The following is a 25,265-nucleotide window of genomic DNA, read 5'->3' as shown; positions in this document are numbered from 1 at the left end:
GATAAGGGGGAGGGGGGAAAGTACACGCTGAGGAATTTTGGATACGCGTCGCGTCGATCCTGTGTTTTCGATTTCAGTGAAAGTGAAAATCCTGACGCGCTTTTGGGGTTCTTTCTTTTACATTTTTTTTTGAATCACCGTTCAGTTCCGCTTATTATTATGGTGGGGGAAGGTTTCCACCTTCAATCATTGGGAATAAACTGCTTCCATCGATCTGTCTGCTAATGTGACCGTGACTAACCAAGTTGTCAAACTCACTCACTTTTGGTTTGCAGTCCATGAAAAGTTCGTTGCATGCAGATATTTCACATCAGTCTATGATGCATACATGTATATTTTAACATAATCTTTCTGTTTTTGCATTTATTCGGCATCATTATTTTAAGATTTATAGGAGCACCCATCACTTTAACAACAATCGTAGAAACCATAAACCATTGACCCAAACATGGTTTCATGTTTCGCACACCTTCCACGGTAGAAGTCGTTCATGCAAAGAATAAGCAGTCACCAAGAGCGGGTCAGCTAGGGCTGTCCTCTTTTCAGCTAACTTGCTCTACTGCTTGTTGTTGCTTTCCCAGATGGTCCAGAAACTACCTCACCTCATACCACCTTTCCGCTATGCCATTGTGGAGGAGAATTTGTTTCGAGGAGGGTATCCTAAACCACGGAACATGCGATTCCTGAAAAGGTGAGAGTGACTGATCTTGACTGTGAAGAGCTTCCTCCTAAGTGCTAATGTACATACTACATCACTTCGCTGTCCTAGATTAAAACTCAAAACCATTTTATCACTCATACCCGACAAGCTCGTGCCAGAGATGCAGGAATTCTGCGAACAACAGAATATCCACATGCTGCACCTAACCATTGATAAAATGAAGGAGGATAATATTCCGCTCAGTTATAACAAAACTCTCATGGCACTTCAGGTACATCTACTCACTCGTCGATGATTCCGTATTTGTTTGTATTAACATGGATCATGGGCAGATTATCATCGATCCTACCAACCATCCCATCTATATTCATTGTCTTGATGGAGCCGATGTCACTGGTTTGGTGATCGCCTGTTTACGCAAGTTGCAAATGTGGAGTACGTCTAGTGCCATGGTCGAATTTGCACGGAATCTGCATACGAATGTTGTAGCACCGGAAGAGTTTGAGTTTGTGGAAAACTTTAAGAATTTTGAAGTAACGATACCCATTACTATCCCCAACTGGCTTTGGGGTGGACAAGTTAACTTTCACAAGCATCCAAGTCTGCGGTTAAAGTTTTTAAATCCTGACATGATGACGGAAGAAGAACGAGAACTCAAAGATCTAAAAGAAAAACGAGAGAAGCAAAAGGAAGACTTTTATAAAAAGCGGAAAAATGGTAAAGCATCTGGATATTGGGAAAAAGTTTTTAGCAAAGGATTGCGGCTAAATCCATGATCTTTTTTTTCTGGTACAGATTTGCTCGATAACCTCTTTGAACCGACAATGACAGGGAATCACAGCGGTATGCGACATCATAAATCGGGGATTGCCAGCAATGTCAGCAGCGGTCCAGGATCCTCTACTGCCAGCCACAAGCTATCATCTTCTATTGCTGACATGGACGATGCCGGCTTTACTCTTTCCACTTCGGTGATGGCCGATATGGCCAATGGAAGTTCGGAAGATGTTAAGGAAGATTTGGAAACAAGCCCCAGTTCAGAACGCTATTTGGTCGATGTGGATGTTGACGTGGATGGCGTGATGATGGATGGTTTGGATCAAGTAGAATATTACAATCGCCAGTCGGGCTATTTCCCTGAAGATTTTGGACGAACCACTCGATTTTATGCGGATAATGATGGAGAAGGTGTGTTATTGGTGGAGGACGAACACGGCGATCTTTATGATGATGGATCTGGTACTCGATTCACCGGTGAACCGATTAGCAGAACTCTCGAAGCATTAGCTTTAGAAGGTCTCAGCGACTAACGCCACTTCATCATTCAATCAAAACTGTACATAGTCATGTTATATAAAACCGTTTACTATCTTGTCCATGAAACTAGCAGAATAAGCTATATGATTAACACAGTGACCACAGAAGAAAAAAAAAGACTTAATGTTCAGAGAAGGAAAAAATTTTATACAATATGCTAGCAGATAGAAATGGCCGAGGTCTATACCACTTTGTAACGCATGATCATACCACGAATACCAGGCTGACCATTGATGAATCCGAATTGGTAGTCGCCTTTCTGATCGGCTTTGACTTGCACCGTTCGGAAAGTGGCAGGGTACAATCGAATATGCGATACGGGCTTATCAAACAGTGTCACTGCACCATGCTCCCACCGAATGTCCTGCAGATCCATCATCGATCCCCAACCCAACAGGTGCCACTGGATCGTTTTTGATGTGGGTATAATCAAGTCACGAGGGGCGGAAAACATCAGGCCGTTGATAGATTGTTTGTTATTGGAATGGCGGAAAGCCATGCGATTTTCCTGAATTGCTTGCAGATCCAACTGCGGGGCCAGCTCTGCCATGGTCCGATCGAGATACGGCGACAGATTTTCATTTGAAGCTATCGAGTTATTATTAGCGGTCTGAAGATATCGAATCCATTATAACCATGGGATTACCGAATAAGGATGTGACAATTTCATCTTTGACTGAATCTTCAGTTAATGTACCTGGCTTATAGACAATGATAGCACCATAAAGACCGGCATATCTGGTAGACAATGAGATCCAAAGTTGCCTAGTGATCATGCAATGTCCCGTCACTTACATATCATTTTCCGTGACATGAGAATGATATCCCCACACAAGTGAGTTCCCATCACTCGGGCCGGGACCTGCTCTTGGGTAAATTTCCCACCGATATGTGTATTTTTCTCCAGGGCGTACAAAAGCGGTGTTTGATGTGCCTTTATACACAGCGCCTTCCATTTCGAATTCATACAGGACACCCTATGACATTAGAAACAATCAGGTCAATCTAGGCTTCGCATATTCTACATAAACGGCAGAGAATATTTACATGAGGATGCATCGAAAAATTGTACGATGCACGATTCCAAAAATGAATTTCCAAAGTGTCACCCACTTCCCCTCGGAGCACTGGACCCATCAGTCCCTGCCAATGAGGACGCGGTTTTAGCACACGATAGCTATCGTCGGTGTATTCCCGATAAAGCGCCTTGTGATACCGTGCACCTATGGTTGTCGAAGCTACAACAAGGTAAATATGGGCTTCTGAATCAACATAGTTGCATATGATAGATAGCTTACACTTGCTGATCCATGACTTTGCCGGAGAATCGTTGATGGAAGTGTTAAAGATGGTGTCATTGCCGTCAGGCAAATAGTCCCATACAACTTCATCGACTGCGATATAATAAGTCCGGGTAATGCCGGTGTGAGGTTGGGTTAATTCGTCATGCAAGATGTGAAAATTGTCCGTATATTTGACTGGTGGAGGAACGTAAGGTTCGGGAGCGTCCTGTTCGTCAATAGCGGTATCCTGCGCTTGCACGTGGACTAAAAGTGCTGCAATGGTAACAATGAAATGAAGCAGCTTCTTCATGGTTTCAAGTCATTTGGGAGAATGCTGGAAAAAAAAATTAACAAAAAAAGGAAATCCTGCCATTTAAAAACTATTTTTTTTTTACTTTAAATGTAGGGCCCATTTTTTTATTATTTTCTTTTTGGTTCTTATCTGCATTTCAGTTTTTCCCTTTCAATTATGAAATTAACTGCCCTCGTATCTCTTGCGTTTGCATGTGTTGCCGTCGCTAAGCCTTCCCACGACAGGGGCTATCAGTCTCCCTTGGGCGTCCCAATGGAAGGTAAAATCACCGTTGATCGGCTGTCCTTAAATTGGCTCTTATGAACTAAGCGAATTGTGATAAATGTAGGACCTCCTCTGCGTGTTTCTCGACGTATGCTCGACACTTCTCGCGTACCTTTTGAAGAGCACAATGGTAAATCCTGATATTCTGTTGTGCATATCATATCGCGATAGCTGATACAATACGATAACAAACCAGGAAACAGTCCTTGGCTCGGTCAAAATGTCGATTTCCAGTATATCGCGCCCTTGTTGAAGGAATTGAATTCCACAGCTGAGTCGTTGCTCAGCCGAGGTGTGTAATTATATAATTGATTACATGATGACTATGCTTTCTCACATCTCAACGGTTGGCAGGCGAGGCTCACATCACCGTGGTAACGCCACCTGAATTCAAAACATTGAATACTGCGAATATCACTATTCAGGAACTCAATGATCTGGCCAAAAAGCACCGTATCCAATCCGGACGTTTCCGTGCTGTTTGCCTGGGCAAGGAACAAGTGGAAGCGAAGGGCAAGAATTATGTTGTCTATCAAGTCATCGTCGATGCCCCTCACCTTGTCCGCCTCCGAGAAGAAATTTTCAGACTTTACTATGAGAAGGGCGGGAACACTGCGCTGTTTGATCCTCGTGTACGTAAAAAACTGGAAAGAAAAAAAAATATACTGATTCCACGAGCAAATATGATCTGACTCAACTTCCTTAAATGGTATAGAACTTCCATCCCCACATTACCGTTGGCTACACAGTTGGAGACCTGTTTGAAGATCAGAATGTCTGGAAGGGCTACAACGTCTGCCATCGTCCCTTGTTGATTCGCTAAAATAAGGGAGCAAAGGAAATCATGCTATTCACTAGCCAGAATCGACATTAAGAAAAGTTGAGGAACATGTCATTCATGTTTACAGTTTTATAGAGCACATGCCTTTTGCGGTGATTAAAGTCTGCTTAATGAAATTTCGCCGATTGATAATCGCTATGGTGATACTATGTGTTAAAAAACGTTCAAATGCAGCATATCCCGCGCTTTTACCGTTTCAATGAATGGCGCACGGTATCAATAGTGTGGGATTTACCCAGCCCTTTATTAAAGGCTTATAATCGGGAAAATGAAAATCCCTTATTCAAACTATGATCCGCTGATGTTGGCAACATGATAGATTCTTTCATCAGAATGCAAATTTTCATGCTGTTATATTACTTTACACAGGAAAATCAGCATGCAACTCTTCCAGATCCAGGAATTCGGAACAAACTGAAGGTGCATATTTTGTATCATGCTTCAAAATGCACATTATTTGATGTGATTGAACGATACCATACAGCAGTGTGGCGCAATGCCACAGTAGACAGAGGTTCCATCACCATACAGAGCGGCTACTCATAACACGAATTGGAGAGTCATTCATTTAATCTAACATGCAAGCATTAAAAAAATATTACTGCTAATCACTTTGTGCATATCAGCTGCTGGCCGTGGCTGGAATGCAGCTCTCAATGAAGGCACTTAACAATTTACCCTACAATACCCCCGTTGATGGAATCCTCATATATTTCCAAGAACTTTGCAGAGGGTGCTGTCACATCAAGATTCAAGATGGAATCAAAAAGTGTTTATATTGGATCCAGCACGTAAACGAATATATCATTCGGCAATCACATTTGGGGTCAGCCTTTGTTGGATCTGAAATCCGCAGCCCAGGAAACAAAGAAATAACAGTCACGTAAAAGACAAAGCCATCGTTTTTCCCTCTAAGATTTTCAGATCCGGCATTTTTTCCATGCTGGTGGCCCACAACATGTGCATTCCATTTCAATGAGGATTGGATTCATATAGTAATTCAAACTCACGTGATGCATGTCGAATTTTGTTTTAAGGATCAATAAACCATTTGAAAAAGATTTTCCGCAAGCAACCTCCCCCGCGAGGTGTCTAAACAATATTGAAGCTCAAAGTTGATGCTATGTCATTATGAAGTTGGACAGAAGTTTCCGCCAGGACATGAAGTACCCGTTCCGATGCAGTTTCACTCGCGTTAACTGCTCGAAACACGAAGTCAACGTCAACTTTTAGTTCAGAAGCCGACCACGGGCGCGGTGGGTATTCTGCATTTGAATATGACGTTCATTTTTGCGTGTGTCGCGTTTTTGGCACCAAAAACGGACCGCGACGCGATTTTTTTTCATTTCTTTTTCTTTTGCTTTGTTACCACTTTTTCCTTGCTGACTAACACGGTGCTTCACAACTTCACCTACCTATCTTTTTTCCCAAACATCCAAAAGAACACAAAGCAGCCAAGTTATGTTTGTAATTAAACGAGGTAAATATCTCGCTTGTCTTTTTCATGTCTGAGACGCGTGCCGCGTACCTGAAGATATCACCGGCGAAAAAGCGAAGTCAATCCGTGTTATTTCGCGTTCCTTACTAACAACACGCTTGTATTATGCATAGACGGACGCAAGGAAGCTGTTTTGTTTGACAAGATCACCTCGCGTATTAGCAAGTTGTGCGACGGCCTGAATGAGGACTACATTCTGCCACCTCAGATCGCCCAAAAGGTGAGTCCGTTCGACCTTTGTTTTGCGCAGGATCCATTGCTAAACATTGATCTTAGGTTGTCTCTGGCATGTACCACGGCATCACCACGGTCGAACTGGATAATCTGGCCGCTGAGACCGCAGCATATATGACCACCACGCATCCCGACTACGCTATTCTGGCTGCTCGTATTGCCGTCTCCAACCTGCACAAGGAAACCCATACTCAGTTCAGCCAAGTCGTCAAGGAGCTGTACAATCATCAACATCCTAAGCTTAAATCTCACAATCCTCTTGTGTCCAAGGAACTTTATGATCTCGTCATGGCCCAGAGCGATGTCATTGACGCCGCCATCAAGTACGAACGTGATTATGATTTCAACTTTTTCGGCTTCAAGACCCTGGAACGAAGCTATCTGTTGAAAATTGATGGTAAGTGAGACTCTGTGTTTTGCCGTTGGTCTTTCCGTAATCAATTTTATTCTGTTCCCACAAACTCACCTTGCTACCAGGTCGTATTGTGGAGCGTCCTCAGCATATGATAATGCGTGTGGCTCTTGGTATTCATGGTTCTGACGTGGAAGCTGCCATTCAAACGTACAACTACATGTCGTTGAAATACTTTACGCATGCCACGCCTACGCTTTTTAATGCTGGTACTCCCCGTCCTCAGCTCTCCAGCTGTTATTTGGTGCAAATGAAGGATGACAGGTAACAACGATATCATGTAAATATTGTAAATATTGTTGTTGCTCATCCTGCTGCGGTCCTTGTTTCGTAGTATTGAGGGTATTTATGACACACTCATGACCTGTGCTCGTATCTCCAAATCTGCAGGCGGTGTTGGTGTTGGTTTCCAAAAGATCCGTGGCTCTGGATCATATATCGCTGGTACCAATGGCACTTCCAACGGTATTGTTCCTATGCTCCGAGTCTACAATGACACTGCTCGCTTTGTTACCCAAGGGGCCGGTAGACGCAACGGCAGCTTTGCCATGTACCTTGAACCTTGGCATACCGATATTTTTGATTTCCTTGATCTGCGCAAGAACTCTGGCAAAGAAGAACTTCGTGCTCGTGACTTGTTCTTGGGCTTGTGGATCCCTGATCTGTTCATGAAACGTACGTATTTCTCTCTGGTCTCATTTCTTTTGAATAACCGCAAATTAATTTGACGATCTTTTCCTCTATTAGGCGTCGAACAAAATGGTCAATGGTCCTTGTTCTGTCCCAATGAGGCTCCCGGTCTCGCTAGCTCTTATGGTCAAGCGTTTGAGGAGTTGTACGAAAAGTACGAACAACAGGGCAAGGCAAGAAGAACGGTGGATGCTCAAAAGCTTTGGTTCGCCATCTTGGATTCTCAGATTGAAACAGGCATGCCTTACATGCTATATAAAGGTAAAATTAAATACGCGCTCCCAAGTGGAAAAAAAAAATTCAAATATTCTAATCCTTCCAAAAACAAAAATACAAACCACCCTTTTGTAGATGCCTGCAATCAAAAGTCTAATCAGCAAAACTTGGGCACCATTACTTGCTCGAACTTATGCACAGGTAAATGCAGGAAATACAATGCTGTCTGTTCCTTGTATTCACAAAAACATAACCCCTGAATTTTTTTGTAGAAATTATTGAGTATTCTGCTCCTGATGAAGTCGCTGTGTGTAACTTGGCATCGTTGGCCTTGCCCAAATTTGTCGATGTTGAATCCCAGACATTCGATTTCGAGATGCTTCACGATATTGTCAAAGTGGTGACAAAGAACCTCAATAAGGTCATCGATGTGAATTACTATCCTGTTGAAGAAGCACGCAATAGCAATATGAAACACAGACCGTAAGTAGTTCATGCATGCAAATCTTACTGAATCCATGACTAAAGTGGAACTGTGCGTCTTTGCATTTAGTATCGGTCTCGGTGTTCAAGGTTTAGCTGATGCTTTCCTGTTGTTGCGTTATCCTTTCGATTCTCCTGCTGCTCGTCAATTGAACAAGGATATCTTTGAAACGGTTTACCATGCGGCGCTTGAAGCTTCTTGCGAACTCGCACAGAGAGACGGTGCTTATGCGACTTACGAAGGCTCACCTATCAGCAAGGGTATTCTACAGCATGATATGTGGAACGTGGAAGGTTCCGATCGCTGGGATTGGTCCGGTTTACGCGCCAAGATTTCCCAACACGGTGTGCGCAACTCGCTGCTTGTCGCGCCTATGCCTACTGCTAGTACCAGTCAGATCTTGGGTAACAATGAATGCTTTGAGCCGTATACTAGGTAAGTTACCTTTTTCGTCATGAGAGCAGTAAAGCAGGATGTGAATTGCTTATATCTTCCTCACTTTCTCAGCAATATTTACACTCGTCGTGTCATGAGCGGAGAATTCCAAGTAGTGGTAAGTTGTTGCTGAGTAGTTAATAGTTTTTTCTTTGAGGCATGATGTCTTACATATTCTGCTTTTGACCTTTAGAATCATCACTTGTTGAAAGATTTAATTGATCGAGGATTATGGAATGATCAAGTTAAAAATATGATTATTGCTCACAATGGCAGCGTACAGCAAGGTAAAAATGATTGAAAAGAGGTTGGTTCTTCGTACTTAGGCTAAGATGGTTGACATGTAGTGCCCGGTATTCCTGACGATGTTAAAGCCTTGTATAAGACGGTGTGGGAGATTTCCCAGCGAGTCATCATTGATATGGCTGCAGACCGTGCAGCTTTCATCGATCAGTCGCAATCGATGAATCTTTTTGCTGCTGAACCTAACTTTGGCAAATTGACATCCATGCACTTTTATGCTTGGAAGAAGGGTTTGAAGACCGGCATGTACTACCTGCGCTCTCGTCCTGCAGTAGATGCTATCAAGTTCACGGTTGATCAGCTTGCCTTGAAGGATATGACCTTGGAAGAAAGAAAGGAGAAGGAGGAGCAATTGAGTGCCATGCAGTGTTCCATTGATAACAAGGATGCTTGTCTCATGTGCAGCGGTTAAGTCTTTTCGCCTTTCTCTTCTCTTTATCGTCGGTTCGTTCGTTCTCTATTATTGTATTTCTTTTCACACATCAAATCATTTCACGTAAACCCCTCTCTGTTTATTTCTGTTTCTTATTTTTCCTTGTTCTTTCTTTTTTCTTTGCAGTGAAGTTAACAGGCTGCATTTATTATTCTGTTCCATTTCATTATATCATACTTGTGTATTGGACGATTCTTTAGAGATATTGTCCATTTTTTTTTTGTTCAATCGAATCGTTATGTACATTCATCATGTCTCTTTTTTACAAGCAATAAAATAAGAAAAAACTTATTTTTTTTCTGCATATTCTTCGCTGTCCTATTTACAATATTTATTACCGTAGGGGTAGGTTACTGACCCTTATTTATATGATGTCTACATTGTGTTGTACAAGACCAGCATATCATGTGTATATATGTACAGTATCATATCGTAATCAGTGTAAACATGCTGACAGACACCACGATCAAAAGGGGGATGCGTGGGTACAGAAGAAAAAAAGTGACAAGGTCAAGGGTATAGTGTGTATTTCTGTTCCTGTGAGAGGGATCGTTAAAATAAGGCTACCATCCGCAAAAGGGCTGATGTTGCCAAGATACAGAACAAGACAACATGGGTTCAAGACTTGGTTGTGAAGCGGGCGTGATATGGTTAAAAGAATCATCACAGCTAAGAAGGGTATCAGGAACGGCGATGGTACGTTTTACTTGGATGCCGTGACGTTGTTCCCATCCAAGATTTGATCTCACCGTGCTGCTGAGATTGTCCAGACATGGAACGACCACCGCGGATAAAACCGGAGCACAAGGACGCGCGGTTAACCGAGCGTTGTTATAAGCTTTCAATGTAGGTTGAAATAACAAAGGAACCATTGGTTTCTTTGCGGCCGATTGATTGTTCAACATGGCTGATAATAATGATCGGCGTGGCAAACGATGCGGTTTTGTTTTTACAAACAAGGTCAAAGTTTCTTCATTTTCTTGACGCGTAGGTACGTCTGATATTTGTTTTTTTGTTGAAACGGAGACTTCATTGGTATTTTCGATGCATGGTTCCGTCATGTGTGTCTCAGAATCTCCTTCCATGGAATTTTTTACGGTGTCAAGCATTTTGTCATTGTTATTGGGTTCATCATCGTCATCTTCCTCGTCAGTGGAGTCCTGTTCACTGTACGTATCGTTTAATAAAAAGGTGGGTTCCGATTGGGGTTTTTCATGGATCACATCCACAAACAATGCGGATGGGTCTGCCGCTGTTGTTGTTATGGCCACAGATATGTTTGTGAAAGGCGTGGGTGGCTGCGGGTTAACCGGAACGGATGATAAAAAACGTTGGATCGAAGGCGATCGAGAAGAAGGAGGCACGGATGATGACGTATGCTGTGGTTGTATCTGACGCTCCAGTGATTTGATCTGCTGTCTACGACTTTCGTGGAACCACATTCGCCATGACATGTTCTCCAGTCGTAAGCCGTTTTCCAAATGAGATTTGCATTTGCTAAAGACTGGAGCGTTTGTAATCAATTTAGTATCAAACCATTATTAGAATAATCAGACATTTAAATATTGTTTTCTTCACGAACCTGTCCACAAAGTACTAAAGTCGCCTGCATCTGTAGGTTTCATGGACTGTATGCTTAAAGCTAGCATAGGCGAGAAAGAGGTCATGTACCAAAGTAATTTGAGGATATTTTGATTGGGTAAGAATGCTATGTATTGCAAATAAAGGGAAAGAAAAAAGATATTAAAAAAATCTCAAATAAAGAGGTTCTGATAAAATAGAAATAAGATCTTCGAAGAATAAAAAAGCGTGTTAGGAGAGCGTAACAAAGATCCGTATTGCCATTTGAAGTAATTTTTCTTCACCATTCAAATGACGAGAACAAGTGAGAAACCAAAAAAAAGAGGTGCAATGAAAGCGGAGAGAGAAAAAATAGAAAAAGGGGACTAGGTATTCCCAAATGTCCATGTTGTTCTTCCCATTCGTGAAAGCTTTTGTTGTCCTTATCCAATGGAACCAGCTCAGACGGTACGATTATCGAAAACACTATCGTATATTCTGCGTCATGGTGCCGTGAAAGAAAAGCTTAATATGAGATCGGACGGCTATGTTGCTCTTAATGAATTGGTATTGTATTATTATTTTTTTTTTCTCACTCTGTATTCCTGCAATGTCATGCATGTCAAGAAAGCTAACCTAAACCCTTCTTTTCTCCCTCCCGTTCTTCCGACCCCAATTTTGCCTCTTTTCTCGTGCTCTTCACTGAATATCATTTCATGCGAACACCAATAGCTAGCCAGACCGAAACTTAAGGGCGTAACACAAGAGCAAGTCGAACATGTCGTCAAGACGAACGACAAACAACGATTTCATCTGAAATGCGAAGACGATCAGTGGTGGATACGTGCTAATCAAGGTCATTCACTGAAAGTGAAGGACATGGACCTGGAACTGTTGACAGATCCCTTGGAAACGTGTATCCATGGCACCAAATTGGTACATTGGAATGCTATAAAGAATGAGGGACTCCACAAAATGGGGCGGAATCACATTCATTTCTCCATCGGATTACCGGCCGATGCTTCCGTCATTAGTGGTACTGAATGGCACAAAAATAGTAATCAGGCACAAGTGAGAAAAGGCTGAACGATGACTGGTTGTTCGTGTAGGTATGCGATCTAATAGCGAAGTGTTTATCTACATTGATATGGCCAAGGCGATGGCAGGTAAGGGTGTTTCCTGAACTCCTCTTTATGCGAGCTCCTTGATTTGCTTTTTTTGGTTTTCTCTGACTCCTACCTTTTACAAAGATGGTATCAAGTTTTATCGATCGAGCAACAAAGTGATTCTGACAGAAGGAGTTGACGGCACTTTACAACCTACTTACTTTGCACGTGTTATTGATTGTCACGGTCAATCATTATTGGAATAATCTGATCCGTATTTTTCCTTTTGCGTTTTACTTGCTACGATTCGATGAGGAATCCATGACGTGACAGAAAGAAAGGGAAGAAAGCGAGAGCCAAACAATCGGAACAAAACAGAACAAATCAAACAATTCAAGGATAAACTTGGGGTAAAAGAAATAAAAAAAAAGAGGAGGCATGGATAAGAAATCAAAGAATAGAGATACGGAAAGAAAACAGAATAGCAAACGAGAAACGAGAAACGAGAAAAAGGAATACTACATATATTATTACTGTGTACAAATGGGTTTGAAAATGAAGAATAACGCACTGGGAGATAGAAAATGAGATCGAATACGGAAACAAGGATAAGAGATAGAAGAAAATAAAACGAAGAGAGAAAACGGCAAAAAAGAGAATTAAACGCAATTCTAGCTGAGCGAAGGAACGAAGAGACTTCCATTTCATGATAAGGAGCTCTCGTGAGTCTCTGGGTAAAAGTGAATGCTGCCATACTGGTCTTTTTCAGTAATTGTTGACACGGTACGATTCAGCTGCTGTCAGCGGATCTTCCGGTACAGGGCCAGTAGGTTTAGGATTGGAGGGTTTACGTGGATAATCGTAATGTCCCGCCTAAAGTCAATGACGACGATAAGAAATCAGTATAAGCTATCAAATTTATCCAGCATCTATGAATGTCACGCAATTATACCTGAAAAGCGGGATTCGATGCTACTCGCATAACAGGAGGCCGTTGTTGCTGCTGCTGCTGCTGCTGTTGTTGTTGTTGTTGTGGCGGTGCCGTGTAGATATCGTTGGCACTGTTGCTAGCCACCACCGGTTGATTTGTATATGGATGTCCATAATCGGTAGACGAGATAGGTGTAGCCATAGGCGCCTGCGCCGACTGTGCTGTATCTACATAATATGATCGCCCGGCCGCTCGTGGTTGAGCATATTGATTTCCGTTGGCGTATCCGTATCCTGCCATATTCGGATCGCTTACGGCGTAGGTAGATGTCGGAGTAGCTGATGGTGTAGCGTAATAGTAAACTGAATTAGGTGTTTGTAAACCCGACCGTGCAGGTGTGGCTCCGGCAGAACCAGGTAAAGAGGATGTGCGAAGCGCGCCTTGGGCTGTGGATGGTTGTGGTGCGGTCGGAGGAGCATGCTTTTGCGTATATGGCTGATACGAAGCAAATGGTTGAGTGGATCCATGCGCGGGAACGGCAGGCGGGTGGCCCGCTACATTGGACGGTTGATAAGTAGGAGGCTGTTCGGCCACAGTGTAGGTATCGTATACCTGTCCTCGATTGGGTGCGGTACTGGCTGCGAGTCGCTGAGATGATGGAGGTTGCGACGTTTTCATGGCAGGGCGGTAATGAGTAGCATAATGGCCGTCTGCAGGAGAGGGGGTACGATTGACAGATGCCATGGAGGAAGTCACTGTACCCGGGTATTGTAATGAGGATGGCACCTGAGGTTGGTGTGATGATGCCTGTTGCTGGGACGGCGGTGGAGGAATAGGTTGGGATACCGTTGGTTGGGACTGTGATGCAGCTGGAGGAGGTGGTAGTGGCGGTTGCACTGCCGATTGATGTTGATGATGCACAGAAGCGGGTACGGGTGCAGGACGGCCATTGTTGGTGATCACGGATGAATTATCATAAATGCCTGCAGGTTGGGTAGGTGTGGTTTGTCGATATATCGGCTGCATCGGTATCCGTAACGGAACCCGCACTAAGGGTTGGTTAACATGGGTAGGGAATTGCGGTTGTTGCGCCTTGGACAATAGGTAGAGTTGGTATTGTTGATGATAAGCAGCTTGTTGTCGTGCTGCTTCCTGTTGTTGTTGTTGTTGCTGCTGCTGCTGTTGTTGTTGCGACGTCCACTGTGATTGCTGATCCTGTTGTAGCATGGAAAGTCCCATACTCTTGAGTGTATTTTCAATCATATGTTGATGCTGTTGCTGCTCTTCCGCCATGTTCGCGTTTTGTAGCTGGTTTCTGAATTTCATCAAGGCGGCTTTCCAACGATTATATTCGTCTTTACGCACAAACAATCGGAAATTGAGCACGTCCAAAAATTCCAGTTCCATAATATTCAATTCGGTCACTGCCATGCCCGAAACGTCAGCCCAGGTTTTGTTGGTAAATGTGTTATCGTCCAAGAATTTGTTGGCTACAAAGCAACACAAACATCACAGTTAATACATGCAAATTGTGCCCCACTATCCATCTCCCTCACGAAAAAAAACACAAAGTAATGATGCAGCTGTGTGTACAAGGCTTGTAAGAACAAAGTACGCAGACAAGTACACAAAGGTATCATCGAGATATCCTAAACATCAAGCCGATCATTCCTCTTTTCCCCCTCCGCCGTTTCATTTTCCTTGCATACTACTTGATTCCTTCTTTCCCCATCAGTCAGTTACCTAGCATCAGTGCGACGATAAACAGTCGGTATTCCGAGCCTTCTGCACCTTGAATATGCGGGTTGTTCTGTAACAGCATAGCGATATACTTGAGTGAAAGCATCACGACTGATTCGGAAAGTTGAGTTGCATGTAATATCTACATCAGATTGATCAGTCAACCATATGTAATACTTGTATTATCGTAAGATGATACATTTTCAGTAGAAAAAAGAAACTGATATCATCATGCGAGACACAATAGAAAATAGCACAAAATTTTTTTTGTCAGTGTATATACCTGTCTGCAGAACTTTTTGAAACCGTTGCTAGTAGCGTTGGCAATGTTGGCTGTTTCTCTGCTCTGATCGGGATGCGTAGGCGATGCTGTGTCAATTTCTCCTGATGCCGATGCACTGTGAAGTGCCATTACGGACGATCTCCTGGCATGCCACATCAAGAACACCATGGTCGATGAGAACTCGGCTAATTGGGGTATCGAAAGAGGAACGGGTTGCTGTCTATCCATTAGGTTGGGAAGGGAGTCTGCCATGGCAGCCATGGGTTGTGAGGCATAGGGTTGCTGTGTTGACATGCTAGGAGGAAACCCATGATACTGTTGAGGAGCAGCAGCGTGAGGTCGACGCTGAGTATGGTACATTGCAGCCTCCATATTCGGCTGATAATGTGACGGTTGTGGATACATTGGCTTCTACTAAGTGAACTTTTGGAGTTTAGGAGACAGCAGAATAATCGTTGTCCAATGGCATCCAAACTAGTAAAGAAAAGAGAAACGGAGAAAGTGCAAGTTGTCGAGTGTCCAACTCTATCCAATCGAATCAGGCGGAAGAAGAAAATGAGGATCAGAAGACGGCTTTTTTTTTCGTGTTATATGTTTTTTTTATAAATTTTTCCAAGACGTCTCACAGATTTATAAAAAGGAACAAAAGTTATCCCTCGAAAAAAACAGAAGAGGAAAAAAGAAAAGAAAAAAGAAGTAAACTTTTTTCCTGGTTATAGTTGATCATCCATATTTGTTCAAAAACTGTTACGAATCATCCATAATAGCTGAGTACCAGGGAGAACAAAACCACCTTATTCATCTCAATATCCAAAAAAAAAGAACCCAAGCCTGAGGCCTGCCAAGAGGTACGAAAAAACTAGCCGAGACACAAAATTTTGAACATTTCATAACATAACAGACCTGTGATGCATGGATAAAATGGTTGTGCGTATGTGATCATGACGAAGGAATCACAAAACTTTCCCCCCCGTGTCCTCCTGAAATGGGCCTCCTCTTTATCGTAAAGAATTTTGCCTTTTCAACTTTTTGCATCTTTTTTTTTTCCACCAATCTATTTCTTTTGTCCTCCAAGCTTGAAATGTTTTTTATGACTCAGCCATTCGCTGATCACATCCCCACTGCCATACCTTGTCTCACCTACCTTTTGCCAAGCTTTCTAATGAGTTAAGCCTACGCTTACCTGACCAAAAACTATCTTTAACTTTTAGATATCTCGTGCACTGCGACGATTGGTTCTCTCTGCTACACGCTGTATATCGCTCGTATAACGCCTAGCCTTCTTGCAGCGTAACTTGTATTTATCTGGTGGCTAAATATTTGACTGTCAGTCAGCGGAGTCACTAAAGTTGAATAAAAAAAATATAAAGCCGTTGGCTAAAACCATGATTCGGTCTCGGTTCACAGCATATACTCTTGACATGCATTTTTACTGACAATGACATACAGCGCACTAATCATACCATGATATCAGATATGTATCTCCTGCACAATGATAAACAACCGCTTCGATGAAAAAAACTTCTTGTCTTGACTCAAAATGGAAAATGGAAGAATTCTATCATCTGCATGGAAATGAACCCCTTGCTTTTCCGCTCGTATCATGATGAACAACATATGATCCCGTCATAGCACTGACCCTATTACCTTTTCCAGAGCCCACGGCGCCTAATTTGTCATTACCTGCTTGTGATATGGTTGGTTCCCCATGTATTGATGAACCCTTCTCAAAAACACCGGTCTATTATACAGGAGTCGAAAATTTTCTTTCTGGCTATATTACAACTAAGACATTTATAACATCTGGCAAGAGAATTTAGATTGATTTCAATCCAACTCAGGTTTGGCACATTCGACTCCGAGGTGGGGACAACAAAACAGTACTATAATAAATAAACGAAGGTGTTTTGCATACCGAGAGCCAGCAACGATCATGACCGAAGTCTACCTTCACTCGAATAATTCAATTCGTCAGCTCAAATTTCCAAGGCCCATGTGCAGCCTTTTGTCAGTTATTTCTATGCGAAAGGATCAATGGAATCCCAAGATTCGTCTTCAGTATTGACATCAGGTAATTTCAAAGGTTCGTAGGGGATAGTTCCGTGGATAAACAACTCTTCAAATCGTTGCGCACGCCTCTCTTGTTCTCTCCTTACAGTACCAGGGCTTTCTGGAGGATATAAGTTTCGCTGTTCCTCTTCCTTTTTAGCCGCAAGCAGTCTTTCCATTAAGCATGGTCTTGAGCCTTCTACTTGAATTCGTTCTCGAGGTACATTTCGTTGCTTGCGTAAAATATCGGGACTGTTACTGGCAACGAAAATGTGAGGTTTTCGGTCCATAGTTTGGGCAATAAGATTTTCTTCGGTTGTCTTCCCGTTTACGTGCGCGTCATCGGCAGGAATTCCGGAAGGCGAACCCGTATATTCCGGTGAAAAGATATTTTTTTGAGGATCAATCCCTTGGAACATTCCAGGATTTAAGCTCGTACCATCTTCATTGAATAACATATCGTAGTTCTGATAAAGAAAAAGATTTTGATGAATGAAGCCATGATGATGATTTTTTTTATCTGCATTCAAGATATATACCAATTGTAAAGCAGGCGGTGGTTCCGCAGCTCTCAAAGGAGTAAAGAACAAAGGGCGACCACCCGATGGAGGCGTCGGAACGGAAACGTGGTTGATATTGCTTGAAAATGGATCAGCAACTTTACCGTCTGATGTCATTACTATACTGTGAATGGCTGAAGGACTTGTCATTTCCATGTGCGACATATCATCAACTCCCAATTCCCGGGCCAGACGCGTGCGAGGTGTGGTTGGAGAGAGACGTTCAGGTTTGCGTACAATGACCGTTGTTGTCACATCACGAGAAATCACAACCGGTTCTACGAATATGGATGAATATCTCGCCGCGATGATACCAACCCCTAATAAAGAAATGACTATGCTCCCGCTTACTCTGTATAGAAGAGGCACTCTTGGTAAAACTTCCGGATCGCACCATTGTCGGCCGGCCAGCAAGTGCCGTTGTCCGTTCCACTTTGGCCACAGCTGTTCGCGTCGCTTCACTCAGTCCTGCTCGCCCTTTACCTTTCCGAGGCTGCGAAAAATCTATCTCCCGTTTTGCAAATGGGAATTTCGTAAATGAAACTTGACGCCGTGGAGGTTTATGATGTGAGGTAGTATCAGTAGTCGTGCCCGGTGAAGCTCTGATTTGCATACTAGAGGTAGTGCGTGTCAGCGAAGTTCGCCGTCGTGAAGATGTATGCAGTGAGTCGTTATTGGAACCGCTGATACTTGGCGAACCTCGGTTCTGCTTGGTAGATGTGCTGCTTGTCATCGAGGTTCGTGGTTGTGAGGACGTATGTAGTGACATGGTATCGGTATCATGAACGCTTGACGAAATTTGGTCCCCCAAGACAGATGTAATGCTTGCTGTTCTTTTCGCTGCAGGTCTCGTGTGGTTCGTTGGTATTTCTTTCCGTTTCCCACTTTTTCGGCTCTGCGTTTTCATTGACTGAGTCCTTGATCTTGATGCCCCAGGTCGGTCCATTGAGGATAATCTTGGCCGCTGTTGATTACTTCGTTGCGATTGCTCCTCATACAAATCGTCGTCATACAGTTTATCCCGCATATTTTTCATCAACTCTGGCAGTAAATCAAAGCTATCCGAAAAAGTAAGACACTTCTGCTCAATAATACGGGTTCACAGTCATGACGCAGCTTACCATTCTTTTAGGTATGAATAGAAGTTTTCCATTGACAGATCGGAAACGTCGAGACGTTTCAGATTATGGCTCGCTGCATGAGCATCTCGCTCTTGGAGAATATCGGTCACATCATCGATGCTTTTCCACAGCAGGATTCGGTCCAGGTAGACTTCCCATTGTACGCGAGGGTTATCGAATGGTAGACTGTCGACATTCACCTTGGATTCTTCGCCTTTTTCTTCGGCTGTCTTTTGCCTCTTTTGGTATCTGGAAGGGTTTTTCTCGAGATCAAGCAGCAGCATGTTTAGAATCATTTGAATTTTCGCGCTATTAATAACAGCGTATCAAGCAGGATTAGTTAAGTTTTTCAGACAAACCACTCGTGATAACTTACTCTCGTATCTTCAAAGCACGAAATGATATCTGTACATCTTGCTGGTTCGAACTCGCCATGGTTTCTGTTAACCAGTTCGTGTAATGCGTAAATTCATCCATCTCAGTGCCGCTGCTCAGCAGTTTGTCGATTGTGAGATACGTCTTGTGGTGCTTTCTGTCAAACGCCTCCACGGACAATACTCGCCCTTTAATGGCGGCAGTAGCTGCTTCCAGGAGCTATCCATCTACGATTTAATTTTGGGAACCTCCAGAATGTTAACATGCACATCAACCGAGAACTCACCGTTTCACGGGTATAACTATGGTCATATTGAAATAGCGTTGAGACAAGCTCCAGCATACGCTTCGTATACTCGTATAAGGTCCACTATGTAGCCCATTAGAGCCTACTTTTATGCAAGTTCACCCTTCCATAACAATATTTACCTTTTCAGCATAAAGTGCCTCGCAATAAAGATTGTTGACAGTAGGCGCGAGGTCGTCCAATGAAGTCAATATTGGAGCTGCGGGTATGGCTTCCTCTTTTTCTTCAGTGTAAACGGAATCGATCAAGGAAGGCGTGTTTTCTTTACTACTGCTACTACCAACGATGAAAAGAAGACATCACATGAGAGACGCGGGAATGATTGAGAGAGCAGATCAGACTTACTTGGTATTCGATGCTTTTTCACACAGATGTCGGAGATGGTCAGGCATAGCGAGATGGAGCGGTGATTTCAAAGTACTGTTGTCAGGAACATCAAGATTCATCGACGATTTGGCGATTCTCAATTCTTCAGGTACAGCGGCCGAACGAAGTAAATCGAGAAGATTGATGCCAAGTGGGTAATTTTGTGCTCCCTGAGCGCCCACGGCAGCAGGCGAATTGATGTTCTGCTGAATGGATTTCTCACAACCAGATTGCAAGAGCCGTAAATACGCACAATTGTGAGACACGGGTTCCAGGATCGCTAATGAGCCGTCGCGCATATCGTTATCCTTCAAGCGAATCAGAAAGACGGCTTGATGAGCCTGCATACAGTGATTCATGGTGGCAAACACATTGCTTTGCGATCCTCCCGTTACTGCAAATAAAGCACTGGAATTGATTGGGTGCGCAAGCCAGTCAAAATGGATTTCCGAAGTTTGAAGCACGTTTTCAATATGAAGACTGCAGGTATTTTCCATCCAGTCAGGCAGGCAAGGGAATGACAAACTACAACACACATGAGCGTCACTCCCCTTTCTTTGCTCTTGTGCTCCTGTTAGCTCACTTACCTCATTGTCGTAGATAAGGTAGGCACGCATAAATCTATTGGTAGAAGCCATTTAATATCAATGGCCAAAAAACATTTGCAGCGTCATTGGCTTATACTTACAGCACAGATCTCCGTTGTAGATTGCCGTCAAGTCCAGCTCGATCGATGTATCTTTTCGAAGTTTTTCATCCAATAGCATTGCTACGTCTTCCTTGGTTATCGATGCCTCACTGGAAAGGATAGATGGCAACGGTTCCTCTTCTATAGTGCGGGCAACGTAATGACTAAAGAATGATGCGAACGAACTGCCATAGTAATCATGCTCCATTTGCATTACTTCCATGGGAACAAGATGTCCACCAAAGTTACGCAGCATGGAATGAAAGCCATAGCTAATAAGTGAGTCAATTAACTAGTGAAATATGAGTATGCATTGCGAACGAACGGGAATCATTGTTTTCTTCCAGATAGCTTACTTGTGGTTGGGAGCAATTTACTGTAGGATCAATCCAATTTAAGGAAATGTGATCTTTTCGATATCGTTCACCAAGCAGATCTTTGAGAGAAGATGCCATTTTCGAGATATGGTTCACCGTTGCTTGAAACTCGTTATGGGCCTGTGACACCGGATGAAAGCCTTGCATAAACGTATCGAACTCTTCAAGGGATCGCGGGCGTCTGCTTAACACGTAAATAAAGTTGTTGGCTGGTATTGCACGATCGCGTGGATTCGGGGTGTTCAAGTTGGACAGCACCAGATCATTGCCCGGAAAACTGCTGGTGACTTGCATGAGGGCACTTCGGATCCGGCTAAATCGTTCGGTGGAGTTTGGGTCTGTTATTGTACTCGATCGCGATTTCTTGGCTTCAACTTCTTGTAGAAGCTTGTCCTCGAAGGTATTGACTGATCGCTCTGTGTATACAAATATTTCATTTTTACTTAATGTGCAGCTGCTGCAACTCGAGTCGAAGAATTGGAATCCCCAGGTCAATTCTCGATTGATATAGTTTATGAAGTACATCAAGATAAGGGTAATACATTGTTTGAGAGGTTGGATATCGGTATCATCAAGTATGTAGGTATCCACCAGAAATATGGTGTGTCTATGAGAGTCTGGGTAGACCATTGTGGGTAACGGGACAGCGTGAAAAGCAAATGGTTTATGAGGGGAATAATGTGGATCATGAAATGAGGGAAGGCCCACTTTTCAGCAGTCACGGTACGGTCAATGCGAGGCGCGATTAAAAAAAAAAAAAATACTACAGAACACAAGCTTTTCAAGGAATTGACTTCTGCGCTATACTGAGAACCATTCTTCTGCGTATAAGGGTCATATCTTCTTGCGAAAAATCAAAAGATCGATTTCCAGCCAATCTTTCCGCAAATGTGCAAGTGAATACGCCACAGTCTGACATGTTCTTTTGATGCGGAATATCCTACAAAGACGCGTCAGTCGCGTGTCATGACGAGACTTAGAGACCGTGGTGACAGTTTTTACCTTGGGGGTATTGCTGGTCCAATCGCTCAAATCAAGAGGTGTACCCTTTTTATCCATATGTTCTTGCTGAAGGTAGTTGAATAACAGCTTTTTAAATCCGTCAGCCATTTCTGTCGATGGTTTTTTAAAACACGGGTCCCCTCACCTTGATGGTATAATCATGATTACCGCCCAGAGAATCATACACCTCCACCAACTTTTTTTGCACATGAATAATTCCCAAAGTCCAATGGTATGCGTGATTGATAGGTATCAGTATTAAATCTTTGGAAAAGATATCGACCTTTAAGAAAGCAAAAAATAAAACTGTTAGCATTGATTGCCGAAACGGGGACAACGCCCAACCGTAGTATGCAACAATTACCTTTTTTGTCCATCGGCGTACTTTGGCATAGCCAGATTCTCGCAGCGTAGAGCAGAAGAATGTATTAAAGCAATGGATAGATGGTAGACTGTCTGCTTTTTGTGATGCACGATCGGAAATTAGTGCGAGGTAGAAATTGATGATCTATTGCAGAAGAAGGATAAATGTGTGTATCGGGCATCCCCAGGTCCCAATAAGCCCATACCTCATCATTTAGCCACGTCTCTGGATATAGTTTATAAATGTCCTTAAACTCCACAACCGCTGCCTTGATTTGAGACACGAGTCCATGTTGTCCTTTTCGAAGCAAAGAATCCACCTAAGGGCCTGGATGTTAGTTGTGCTTAGACTTAGTACGAACCATCAATTGGGATAAAAATCTCACCAGTTCATTTTCTTCCTCCGTCAACGGTTGTACAGGCACCTTCGGTTCGGGAATAGCCGATTTTGCATAAAGATCATCAAAACTTTCTTTTAAACGTGATCTGCTGTAAAACTTGATATTCGAAAAAGAGAAACGTTAGTCTCAATCGGTCAGATCCGCTTTTTTTTTCGAGCATACATTATACACCGAAGTTTTGCTTCGAATCAGCTAATAATCCCATGTGAGTGATTATCCCCAAGTCACCAAAAAAGATTATGTGCACAAACAAAAGCTTACATTGTCTCTTCGTTCATCTAGTAACCGATCTCGCGTAATGGCTGCTCTGTTGGATGGTTTGATGTGCAAATGCTCCAGTTGCTCTAGCATGGAGTCGAAATTCTCTGTTGACAGTTCCTTCTGTTTCGCGCACGCGTTGCTATATTCCGTGGATAATGCTGAACATCGTGTCGATCGCTCTGCTGCTTTCGAAGTATCGACGGATTTCATATTTTTGTCGTTTTGCGACGGCCTCTGTGGCAGAGAGCGTCGATACATGTTGCGACATAACAAAGAGACGCGGAATGGATTCGAGGATATGTTTCCATCTAAAGTAATAAGCAAACAAAAAGCCAATGAATAAAAAGCGCTGCCAGGAACTGGACGTGGTGCAAGATTTGCTGGAAAAAATAAATAAGAAACGTACTAGGACCTCCTTTAGGTTTGTTTGTCGATGTTGTTGGAAAGTCGTTCTTCGATGTGTCGAACTCCCAAGTTGTCTGATCAGCTGAAAGAGCGACATTAGTCCAAATATTATCGCTGGTTATTGAATGGACTACTCACTGCCTTTTCTCAATGTCTTGTTCTTGTTCATGTCAACGTCGTGAAGGTCAAAGGTCAAAACGTGTCGAGCGGTGCAAACTGTTCGATTTGATAAAAACCAAGGGAAAAAATATCCACCTTGGAAATTTTTCGAAATCAGCCAAAGTGGCCCATCTTTTTTTCTTTTTACGTCATCCAAAGAGTTGGACAACATAAAAACCATCGAAGAAAACTTTATGCGGTTCGATAATGCCACACAGATGTGTGGGAAATAAGATATCGTATTTGCTGCCTCGAGGAACTCGGCGAGGGAAGCCCGAGCTTTTTATTGTAAGATCAGTTGTAATCGGAGAGCATTTTTATGCTAACTTTTTTTTTGGGGGGAAGGACGAAGAAACCTTATATGCTTTGTTTAAAGGTTTTTCTAGGATCTAAGTGGCTTAAATAAATGTGAAATCATGAGGGTTAACGTGGCGAAAGGTCTGTCAGGTACGATTGAAAAATTTGAGTAACAGAAACGGTTAGCAGCAATCATATGCACGGATGGTTGGAGGTGATGCAGTGAATGATGTGATGTATGATAGTGAAGACGACTGTCAGTTGCGTGGCATTATTTCTTGGGAATATAGTCTTTGGACAAATCGATGTGTGCCAAATGGGTGTTGGTGATCTTGATTTTCTTGTTGCGGGTTTTTGATCGCTTTGGTTTGGGCTGAAATCGAGCTTAACAAAAGGCAATCAGATGGACAAACCATGCTTGTTCACTTACATCGGTAATAACTTTCTTTTCAAACACTTCCATCGTCTTCAGACCGGCGTTTTCCAATGCCTTTGGCAGATCCGTTTCATCCGGAATGCTAATATCCGCCCACATTTTCTTGAAGTCTGGTCCATATCAATTCATCATTAGTCCAGTGATGAACCTTTTGTGAACCACAGTAACCTACCTTCATCGATGAGGGTATTATATTGCATGTCATTGAAAAAGAGTACACGAGGATTGCCGTCCTTATTGCGGATCACCAAGATCCTTCCTTCGGATGCCAACTCTTCCACAGCACTGCTAAGCTTCGAGTATGAATCTTTCAGATCCTTATAATCCATCCCGCCTTCATTCTTCTTTTGCACAAGCAACGTGAGCAAATCCTCTTTGCTTCTAATTTGATACGTTGGCTACAAAAATATTGGATCAACCTAATGAGATATGCTGCAATAGCATTGATGATGACATATCGAAATTTTACCTTGTAAGCAAACGTCTTGTTGGTTGCGTCATATTCAATTTTATCATTATGCACCAATTTTTCCCACAATTGGGGGTTTTTCGTAATATCGACTTTGGTACGAGAAGCAATGCTTACGACCGATTGGGGATGATCGCAATCCTAGGTGATCCATCGCTAAATCAGCACAACATGCACCGCTTTTTGAACGCCAAAAAGCGTAGCGACGGTACCTTCAAAAACTGAATGACGTTGTACAGTTGACTCATGGCATGGTGCCCAGTACCCGTATTAGCAGGTTGCGAATAGACTGTCTTTGCCATAAATAAAACACTTTATAAAACCCATTGATCGATGCAAAGCATACCCATAGCCTTTTTCGATCGCTTGGCATCGTGACCAGATGAAGTAAACGAAGCCTTGGTGTTGCCCGCAATGTAGCTGGTGGTCTTATTATCCAACGAGTTACTCGTAGAGCTGCTTGCAACTCTCTTCACTCCAAGAATGGTATTCGCATTCAGCGATTTCTTGAAGTTTTTCACTTGATCGGTCAACGACATTTTTGCACAAACGAATACGACCAAAACCGAAATCGATCACAATGATGCAAAAAACACGAGCCTTTTCACTCAATGTTGGCGCAGTT

The 25,265-nt window shown here is 42.9% G+C and overlaps 10 protein-coding genes across 10 annotated transcripts; 4 read left to right on the top strand and 6 right to left on the bottom strand.

The window, feature by feature from the left end:
* Window positions 1–100: 100 nt before the first annotated feature.
* Window positions 101–2,065, top strand: BYT42DRAFT_220633 (tyrosine phosphatase family-domain-containing protein). The gene is made up of 4 exons (XM_051562583.1): window positions 101–691; window positions 770–932; window positions 994–1,378; window positions 1,457–2,065. The coding sequence occupies exons 1-4, from the start codon at window positions 582–584 to the stop codon at window positions 1,969–1,971; spliced, it is 1,173 nt and encodes a 390-aa protein (XP_051425879.1). The 5' UTR covers window positions 101–581; the 3' UTR covers window positions 1,972–2,065.
* On the bottom strand, window positions 2,066–3,687 carry BYT42DRAFT_220845 (Cupredoxin). Its single transcript, XM_051562585.1, has 4 exons — window positions 3,026–3,687; window positions 2,774–2,955; window positions 2,625–2,716; window positions 2,066–2,566 (listed from the first exon to the last, which is right to left on the bottom strand). Exons 1-4 carry the CDS (start codon window positions 3,569–3,571, stop codon window positions 2,160–2,162), a joined length of 1,227 nt encoding a protein of 408 aa, XP_051425878.1. The 5' UTR covers window positions 3,572–3,687; the 3' UTR covers window positions 2,066–2,159.
* BYT42DRAFT_220646 (uncharacterized protein) lies at window positions 3,498–4,927 on the top strand. The gene is made up of 4 exons (XM_051562584.1): window positions 3,498–3,833; window positions 3,903–3,968; window positions 4,035–4,130; window positions 4,193–4,927. The coding sequence occupies exons 1-4, from the start codon at window positions 3,731–3,733 to the stop codon at window positions 4,528–4,530; spliced, it is 603 nt and encodes a 200-aa protein (XP_051425877.1). The 5' UTR covers window positions 3,498–3,730; the 3' UTR covers window positions 4,531–4,927.
* Window positions 4,928–6,047: 1,120 nt separating this feature from the next.
* Window positions 6,048–9,661, top strand: BYT42DRAFT_558834 (ribonucleotide reductase). The gene is made up of 12 exons (XM_051567039.1): window positions 6,048–6,159; window positions 6,291–6,397; window positions 6,454–6,808; window positions 6,889–7,087; window positions 7,158–7,498; window positions 7,571–7,774; window positions 7,865–7,930; window positions 8,002–8,212; window positions 8,283–8,648; window positions 8,721–8,766; window positions 8,842–8,935; window positions 8,996–9,661. Exons 1-12 carry the CDS (start codon window positions 6,141–6,143, stop codon window positions 9,361–9,363), a joined length of 2,376 nt encoding a protein of 791 aa, XP_051425876.1. The 5' UTR covers window positions 6,048–6,140; the 3' UTR covers window positions 9,364–9,661.
* Window positions 9,662–9,947: 286 nt separating this feature from the next.
* Window positions 9,948–11,009, bottom strand: BYT42DRAFT_611144 (uncharacterized protein; the record flags this gene model as incomplete). The annotated part of the gene is made up of 2 exons (XM_051571466.1): window positions 9,948–10,888; window positions 10,967–11,009. The coding sequence occupies 2 exons, from the start codon at window positions 11,007–11,009 to the stop codon at window positions 9,948–9,950; spliced, it is 984 nt and encodes a 327-aa protein (XP_051425875.1).
* Window positions 11,010–11,152: 143 nt separating this feature from the next.
* BYT42DRAFT_220526 (phosphotransferase KptA/Tpt1) lies at window positions 11,153–12,408 on the top strand. The gene is made up of 4 exons (XM_051562582.1): window positions 11,153–11,511; window positions 11,677–11,980; window positions 12,054–12,110; window positions 12,195–12,408. The coding sequence occupies exons 1-4, from the start codon at window positions 11,395–11,397 to the stop codon at window positions 12,314–12,316; spliced, it is 600 nt and encodes a 199-aa protein (XP_051425874.1). The 5' UTR covers window positions 11,153–11,394; the 3' UTR covers window positions 12,317–12,408.
* A 407-nt stretch (window positions 12,409–12,815) lies between these two features.
* Window positions 12,816–15,364, bottom strand: BYT42DRAFT_543433 (cyclin-domain-containing protein; the record flags this gene model as incomplete). The annotated part of the gene is made up of 4 exons (XM_051565691.1): window positions 12,816–12,923; window positions 13,003–14,471; window positions 14,725–14,863; window positions 15,005–15,364. 4 exons carry the CDS (start codon window positions 15,362–15,364, stop codon window positions 12,816–12,818), a joined length of 2,076 nt encoding a protein of 691 aa, XP_051425873.1.
* A 1,406-nt stretch (window positions 15,365–16,770) lies between these two features.
* Window positions 16,771–19,344, bottom strand: BYT42DRAFT_220415 (uncharacterized protein). The gene is made up of 5 exons (XM_051562580.1): window positions 19,111–19,344; window positions 18,735–19,043; window positions 17,965–18,671; window positions 17,593–17,891; window positions 16,771–17,520 (listed from the first exon to the last, which is right to left on the bottom strand). The coding sequence occupies exons 1-5, from the start codon at window positions 19,209–19,211 to the stop codon at window positions 17,023–17,025; spliced, it is 1,914 nt and encodes a 637-aa protein (XP_051425872.1). The 5' UTR covers window positions 19,212–19,344; the 3' UTR covers window positions 16,771–17,022.
* A 2,168-nt stretch (window positions 19,345–21,512) lies between these two features.
* BYT42DRAFT_220418 (uncharacterized protein) lies at window positions 21,513–23,597 on the bottom strand. Its single transcript, XM_051562581.1, has 10 exons — window positions 23,418–23,597; window positions 23,281–23,361; window positions 22,875–23,182; window positions 22,776–22,805; window positions 22,599–22,709; window positions 22,419–22,532; window positions 22,214–22,357; window positions 21,995–22,132; window positions 21,850–21,936; window positions 21,513–21,787 (listed from the first exon to the last, which is right to left on the bottom strand). Exons 1-10 carry the CDS (start codon window positions 23,446–23,448, stop codon window positions 21,629–21,631), a joined length of 1,203 nt encoding a protein of 400 aa, XP_051425871.1. The 5' UTR covers window positions 23,449–23,597; the 3' UTR covers window positions 21,513–21,628.
* Window positions 23,598–23,683: 86 nt separating this feature from the next.
* Window positions 23,684–25,223, bottom strand: BYT42DRAFT_558826 (uncharacterized protein). Its single transcript, XM_051567038.1, has 6 exons — window positions 24,987–25,223; window positions 24,853–24,929; window positions 24,641–24,781; window positions 24,344–24,569; window positions 24,166–24,281; window positions 23,684–24,108 (listed from the first exon to the last, which is right to left on the bottom strand). The coding sequence occupies exons 1-6, from the start codon at window positions 25,177–25,179 to the stop codon at window positions 24,007–24,009; spliced, it is 855 nt and encodes a 284-aa protein (XP_051425870.1). The 5' UTR covers window positions 25,180–25,223; the 3' UTR covers window positions 23,684–24,006.
* Between the last annotated feature and the right edge of the window lie 42 nt (window positions 25,224–25,265).

Source organism: Radiomyces spectabilis (assembly GCF_025331425.1).
Source record: "Radiomyces spectabilis strain NRRL 2753 chromosome Unknown BYT42scaffold_3, whole genome shotgun sequence".
Classification (NCBI taxonomy): Eukaryota; Fungi; Mucoromycota; class Mucoromycetes; order Mucorales; family Radiomycetaceae; genus Radiomyces; species Radiomyces spectabilis.
Note: the sequence above shows the minus strand (reverse complement) of the source record. Positions and strands in the feature narration are given on the sequence as shown.